The 7,955-nt window shown below is 41.3% G+C and overlaps 1 protein-coding gene across 1 annotated transcript; it reads right to left on the reverse strand.

The window, feature by feature from the left end:
* Positions 1 to 1,651: 1,651 nt before the first annotated feature.
* si:dkey-202e17.1 (uncharacterized protein LOC555344 homolog) lies at positions 1,652 to 5,362 on the reverse strand. The gene is made up of 2 exons (XM_046041799.1): positions 4,701 to 5,362; positions 1,652 to 4,009 (listed from the first exon to the last, which is right to left on the reverse strand). Exons 1-2 carry the CDS (start codon positions 5,304 to 5,306, stop codon positions 3,845 to 3,847), a joined length of 771 nt encoding a protein of 256 aa, XP_045897755.1. The 5' UTR covers positions 5,307 to 5,362; the 3' UTR covers positions 1,652 to 3,844.
* Positions 5,363 to 7,955: the final 2,593 nt, after the last annotated feature.

Genomic DNA, 7,955 nt, shown 5'->3' on the forward strand with positions numbered 1-7,955 from the left:
GGGTGTATGCAAAGCCAACACGCTCTATCAGCGTCACTGAGGAAAAGAATGGACTAATGACGCACGCTTTACTGTTTAACCAGAGTTCAGGCCAGCAGCTGCTGCTGTGGTCACACTCTGTAAACTGCTGCAGGTGAAGGACATGATGGAGAGTAGACCTGGACCTCCTCCCTGTCTCTCAGGCTACGTTCACACTTACGAGCTCCTGCTCAATTCTGAACTGCTGCACATGTACTAGCTGTCTGATCATTTTGGACAACTACTTATATCTGCTCTGGGGTGTGTAACCACTAAAAACCAATACCAACTGACAGAAGCATCAAAAGACTGGTTCAACTTTGCACCCCAAATGCAAATCATTTTATTTTCACTTTTCCTTTTATTGTTGGATAGTTGTTCTCCAGGCTTACTCTGGAAAACCAGGGGCATGTGTCACAAAGCAAGTCCAGCTTGGTCTCTTTGGGTTACCTGTCTTCACTGAACCCAACATTGGCGATTCTGGGTGAACCAGTAACACTAAGCTGGTTATCAACTAGCTCAGTTAAATCTGATCTTTCCATTCCAGCTCTAAGCACGTTCATGTGAAAGAGTTCTTGATTGCAAGCCGTCACATTCACCTTTCTAATTACCCTGAGTACTTACTCTAATATGACGTGAGATGAACCACAAGCAGAATTACACAATATACAGGTGCATCGCAAAAATTTTGAAAGAAAAAAATTCAAATTTTTTAAGCTGCACCTGTACACTTTTGAAAATGATATCGTTTTTTTCTATTATATTCTATTATTCTGAATGTTGTCTCATCATTAAAACATTCTTATCATCAGATTTCCCCCTGACTACTAACAGTGGTCATACTGTTTTATTAGTAGTTTTAAAGATTTAGTTGACTTAATATCAACCGCTAGCACAAAGACTGGAAACAAAACATGCAGCCATGCCATAATATTTATTGGTTAGGTGCAGGAGCTTCTTGGAATCTCCACTGACTGCCTTGTGACTGGTACTGGAAATAGTCCGGCACATAAACCCCAGTAAAGCACTTTAATCTGTACATAAACTGTTTTATAAACAAAAAAGACAGAATGTGTTAAAGGTGAACTTTAAAGCTGCTGAGAGGTCGATGTTGTTAGAGACAGGCTAGCTGTTTACCACTGCCTCCAGTCTGAATGCTAAGCTAACCGGCTCCTGGCTGTAGCTTCATAGTTACTATACAGACATTTACAGTATTTACATGTTTTTGGCAACCAATTTCTGAATAATGTCTACATCTGGTCAGTTCAATTATATCTTGACAACAGTACTGTGTTGTATCAGAATTGAGGCACTCACACCTACAATGTCAATATAGTCAACTGTACTGTATTTCCTGTTACAGATGTATTTTATACAACATCTATACGTGTATAATTGAATGTTTTGTTATTGTGGGTCACTGTTTGTAGGTGTTTCTTTAAGAGTTGTCCACAGAGCAGCAGTGCCTTTAGGGACATCTTGATAACTACACACACTGTGTATTCGTAACATGTCTATGATATTTCTCCACCTCAGTGTTCATTTCTTAAGCTCTAGTTGTTTTAGTTCAGCTTAACAGAATCTATTAACCCACTCTATGTTGAGTGTTGTATGTAAAGAGACACACTTTACTGTAAAATATATTGTTTATTGTTTAACACCATAAACGTGCCAGAAGGATAGTAAAACTAGTAGAACAAGGTTATTCAATAAAATTAACTTTTTTCAATAAAAAATGTAATTTCTTAAAATTGCCGTCTAAAGATTGATTTCAATAACCTTTTTCAAAAGATCAACACAGAGATATGACATTTACCATCAACTACACACAGCCGGCACATGTATTTCTGCTGATCTAAAGCACAAACAGATTACACTAGACTAGATTATTTAACATTAGAGCGGTACAGAGTGAAAGAAAGGCAGGGTCCTGACAGAGGCAAACTGTAGATGTTGTCATTATGGGGGTAAATTCATGGTTCCACAAGAACACCCCAAATCGTAAAGCAACAGATCAACATTTTGGGACACACATTGCACCTATTTACTTTCTTGTCCAGAGTTAGATTAGTAGGCGGGCCACTGTATCTGTCTGGTAAATGTACAGCTTACTTCTTGGCTCGGAGCAGTAAATTCCTGGAGAGTTGCAGGTATTTCCCAATATATCAAACAAGAATGGACTAAAACTTTCTACTAAATCGTTCTTGCATTCACGTGGTGACAACTGGGTCAGAAGATGACAACTTAGCAGAAGTGTCAGTCTGTGGAAGAATACTTAAACATGTATTTTTGTTTTTAACAACAACAAAAAAATACAGAGCAAGTTGTTGTTGAGGTTTTGCAACACATAGGTTCAGCCTAAATTGAATTATATACTGCTTTCAACATACTGAACTACATGCACTAATAGTATGCAAAATTCAGTAAATTCTTTATGCATAATGTACTTAATCTGGCAAAGGCTACATTCCTGGTGGGTTCCTGCAATGCCAGGTAGTGTCAGTGAGACAAGAGCCAAACCATATACTAATACAATGTGCATGAAGAAGCAGATACCCAAGCATAATCTTTGTACTAAAAACATTTGCTGTTATCCCATCTTTAAAGATACCCCCTCCATATCACATGTCGCTGTCAATCTACACATGAAGCTTTTTTTCAGCAATTTCATCAAAAAATGTACACAGATGTTTTTTCCAGAGAAACGCATCCTCCTTGATGTACAGTACATGTTTTTAGAATTTGAACCTTCAATTCTTATTACACAAAGTGACACAAGTGAAAGCTTAGTAAAACAGACCCACTCTCAGCCCAAAACATCATGAACACAGTAAAGTGTATGTATTCCCCGAATGCCAGTTTTTACATATTCCATACCTAGAAACCTTCTGCATGCACCCATTTATGCCTATTGTCGCTAATTTGCATCATGACCATCTGTTCTTTGTGTTATAGACAACTTAATAAACTACAACTAATTTAGTATCAAATGAGGTAATAATGAGAAATTTCATACTGCGCAGCGAGCCAGCATATTGACGTAATACTCCTGCTATGAAAGGCACTTCAAGGAAAGTTCCCCACAGCAGGGTGAGGAGAGGAGTTGAGGTATTATTGTTCAATAAATATGTTGACTAAACCATAAAGCATGAGCCCGTATTCCTAGGAGCGTAGGGTTGACGTACTGGACTTCTTGCAATTTAAGTTGAATACCCCTGCTATACAGTATCTCACAAAAGTGAGTACACCTCTCAAATCTGTGTAAATATTTGATTATAACTTTTCATGTGAGAACACTGAAGAAATGACACTATAGAAGAACTCTCTGAGGATCTGAAAAAGAGTGGTTGCTCTACATAAAGATGGCCTAGGCTATAAGAAGATTACCAAGACCCTAAAACTGAGCTGCAACTCGGTGGCCAAGACCATACAGCGGTTCAACAGGACAGGTTCCACTCAGAACAGCAGAACAGGCTTCGCCATGGTCAACCAAAGAAGTTGAGTGCACGTGCTCAGCATCATATCCAGAGGTTGTCTTTGGGAAACAGACGTCTGAGTGCTGCCTGCATTGCTGCAGAGGTTGAAGGGGTGGGGGGGTCAGCCTGTCAGTGCTCAGACCATACGCTGCACACTGCATCAAATTGGTCTGCATGGCTGTCGTCCCAGAAGGACGCCTCTTCTAAAGGCTAAAATGCAGTATAATATGTCCCCTTTAAGTTATAACATTATGTTTTAGAGAGAATTCAATATATTATGTTAAGTAAAGCTGATTCCTTCTACTCCCTCCTCCAATTAGTGCAGAAGTTGTCGTGCAGACACCAACATTTCATGTGGACTTAGTTGTGGTGTTAAGTTCAGTTTTTTCATCAGGGTTAAATCTGTATTTGTATCCATACGGCCGCAGATGGTATGTCAGGTACTCCAAAACATACAGCTGGACAGAATAAATGTAGTGAAAGGACACAACAAAATCTGAGCAGCAACCCGGACCCTGGAGGAGAAAGAGAGAATTACAATTCAGCCTGTGTGCTCAAACAGCAGGAAGCCAGAGAAGACTCAACAGGTTTGAATGTTGGATGTATACTATCAGCTTCCATACAACTCCGCCCACTCTGTATTTCCAGACTTGCAATTTAATACCTGACAGCTTTTTTACTCTCTTCACTCCTTTAAGGGTTCCAAAGCTGCTTTTATTTGTGAACAAGTAAAAATACAGGCTGGGTTTACTGTACAAGCAACTTCCAGTTAGTTGTCCATATTTCATTTTGTCTCATTTCATAACTTTTTGAATGTTTCTAATTTCATGGCCTCTGATCTTTGAAAAATTGTAACACAAACTGCAGTCATCAAACATTTAACACTTTGAATTTCCTTGTTGTTTGCCTTACAGGAAAAGTTACAGGCATCTACCTTAAGAATGTAATTATTCCTTCTCTTCCATCCAAGTCAGTTCCTGCACACACTTGTCACCTCTGTCTTGATTGATTTATTTATTTTTAATAACTAATGCAGAGGTGATAAGTGTGTGGGAATTGTTGTTTTCTCTACACAATATGAGTAAAGTCTCATGCAGGGATAATGGGCTTCTTACTGGCATCTTGAGACACTGGTCATTTCATGAGTTTTCCTAAGACCAGACTAATCCAGATTCTCAACAGGAATTAGTGTACTGTGTTGCATACCTCTATTGGAGTGTAGTGGTCGTAAATCAGATACCATGGCCTTTGTCTTGGGGGCTGTCTGACCAGGTAATGGTCTGGAGGATATGGGTGAAATGTTTGTCTCCCAATTGTGTCTCTGGAGTCTGCTGGCTGCACCTTCATTGTCTCCATACATTTCCCCAGAGCCATGTCCTCTATTGTAGAGAAGTGCGTACATTCCCCACTACTGAACCCTCTGATATATCTTCTCAGTGCTTCCTTACTGAGGACATAACCTGCTCCTCCACTCATGTATCCTTGACTAATGAAAGGGGTAAACCTTCTGCCCAGGTACAACGGCTTCTCTGTATCATATTTGGACAGGATGTAGCGTAGATTCTCTATGACCACAAACGTGTCATCATCCGCTTTCAGGAACCAGTCTGCTTCGTCTAGGTGGTGCTGGTGGATGTATTGAAAGGCTCGGATGGTCTTCCAGTACAGGTTCTCCCTTCCCTCGCTCACATTTAGCTCCACAGTGGGGAAGTCCGTCTTGATGGAGCTCATGTACAGCACTTTGTTGCAGCGCTTGGCCCATGTTTCCCTGATGTGCTTGGTTCGGGATTCCAAGTACTTGGGCCCCGTCATGATCCAGCACAAGATCCGTATCGAGTGAGAGGAATTAGCTGCTGAGCTCTTGTTCTCACCTGAAAGGAATTTACAAACCAAGTATCAGTGTGTTACATGGACATTAGCTTTAAAATAAAGTTCAGTGCAGAGTCCCAGAAGCAACAAATGTCACTTGGCCTGTTGAGTCAAAAGTATGCCTGAACATGTATGTAGAGATAAGCAGGTATATTGGTTTATCTATACAGTAAACACTGATAAACATTCAGAACCCCTACAGAGTCTGTGCCTGTGAGTGGTCCCGTCTGGAGTGGGTCATGTTCCCTGTGTCTGCTGCTGCCTGTGTGCGTTCTGTGTGGAAGACGATGGAGACGCCAGTATGCTGTTCGTATTGAGCAGTGTGTGTGTGTGTTGGCTCAGTGGGTTATTTTGTGTTTATCAGGGTTACACCTTAGCTTTTTGTTGTGTGGCTAACCAGCCTTTACCCGTCTCCAGTATTTAGCGGGATGGTTTTCTTTTCTTTGTTCTTACCTTCTGTTTTGTAATAAATGTTCGATTTATCCTTGAACCATCTCACCTGTGCCTTGATTTTCCCCCCAGTATTAATTTTTATTTGTTTGTCCCACGTCCCCTAGAAGGCAGGGACACAACAAATTTGGGGGCTCGTCTGGGATTTCAAGGTGTGCATGATTATAATGCATCTTAAAGGGGCTATATGTAAGTTTTTGATTTTAATAAATCAAATTGTCATTGCCTTATTGTCAATGGGCTCAAAACTCACTCAGAAATGAAGCACATGCCTGTTTTCTCCGTTGCTTGCACCAGACACTATTCTGCTTTTAATGTGAGGTCTCCGGGTCGGATTCAGCCCTGTGTGCGCTCCCGAGCCTCTCACACTACAGCGACAACACGGCCGCTAATGACATGCAGTCCACTAACACTATAACGTAAGGATACAAAACACCAATAAAGTTTAGTAAAGCTGGAGAAACGGAGAAAGTCACGTTAGCTCGCCGCTAATGTTATCCGGTGCAAAGTTATATAACGTTAGCTTTCCACATTACTTCACAAACTAACGCAACCCATGTTACCATCCTGTGTACCACTGTTGATTTAGCCTGCAAGAAAGGATGTAACGGCGAAAAGCAAATGTGGAACGATCTGTTTACTAAAAGTAGCCTATAGGGATGCAGCCAGCTAACGCTACAGTAGCTCGGACCTGCCGCTGTTTTAACGTTCAGTTTATGTTTATTGTGGTTTTACCAATACTCAGGTACACAGCTTATCTACCTCTCAGTCACAGCAGGTTAGTGCTGAATGCTCTGGTTTTTATTGCAGCCTACTAATTTAATAATTTCACACCAGCAGCTGTTTGCACTGTTTGGTCAGGATTATAGGAGCTAGCTACATTGGTGTAGATTGGTGTATGCGCGGATTGGCTCTGCGTCAAGCACGCATATAGGCTCCAGCACCCCAAGCAGCTTACTGCATACCATAGCTTCCAGGTCACCAAAAAAACCCAATGCAAAATTGAGGAATAAGATGTATACACTCGTATTTGAATTTCTGATTCTGATCAAAGAAAATCGGATAACGAGATTTCTCTTCATTTTCCTTTTAATATCAAACCGAAAAACGAACGTTTTTTCATACATACTGATGGTAATTAGCAAACGAGCCGTTTTTAGTTTTTGTTTTTTTCGTTTCAAAACTAAAATCTGTTGGCCGCAAAGTACACGGACCATTGTGGTATTTCTGTATGAAAGTGGTTGTGTTTCGGATTATGCTAGCTCATGAGTTCAAGCGAGCACGCGTACGAGCACACACCTGGTTGCAATCTTAGAACTGCATCGATAGTGGCCGCTGGAAACTCCATAATGCCCCTCAAACGTTTTGTTGCTAATAGTCAACTGGGGCGCAAAAAGCGCATAGAGACGAAAACGTGCAAATTAACTGCAAAAAACTTGAGTAGAATTAAACGTACAAAGCACCCGTTATGATCCAGTGCCACCATATTCCAGGACAGCAACCTACCAGGAGTGTCCAGAAGTACAAGGTGCCAAGACCTCAGAGACATCGTTATCACAAAGAAACACAACCACCACTGAATAAGATTTGCAAGTTGAAGAATCAGGATTGGGCAAAGAAATACCTGAAAACAGATATTCCAAATGTTTTATGGAAAGATGAAATGAGAGTGACTCATGATGGACCAGATGGACGTGCCTGTGGCTGGATCACCGATGGACATGACACCACTTTGACTCAGGCAGCAAGGTGGAGGAGGGGTACTGTTATGGGCTGCTATATTTGGACCTTTACGGGTTGAAGATGGACTGAAACTACAACTCAAAACCTACGACCAGTTTCTGGAAGATACACACAGCAAGAAGCCCTCAGTTTTCAAGCAGGCCATGATCTGCATGCAGGACAATGATCCATCACATGCATCCAAGTACTCCGCAAGCAAGGGCCTCAAAGATGCCCAAATAATGACCTGGCCTCCTTCCTGACCTGACTTGAATGCTATAGAGCAATGGTCAGCAATAGGCGGCCCGTGGGCCAAAGCTGGCCCGCCAGCAAAATCAACAACATCAACAGACCAAGAACCAGACAACGGCCCTGCCAACACATGGCCAGATTACTTTGATAGCAGCAAAAGAAAATAAT

Source organism: Micropterus dolomieu, unplaced genomic scaffold, assembly GCF_021292245.1.
Source record: "Micropterus dolomieu isolate WLL.071019.BEF.003 ecotype Adirondacks unplaced genomic scaffold, ASM2129224v1 contig_8892, whole genome shotgun sequence".
In the NCBI taxonomy this organism is placed as follows: domain Eukaryota; kingdom Metazoa; phylum Chordata; class Actinopteri; order Centrarchiformes; family Centrarchidae; genus Micropterus; species Micropterus dolomieu.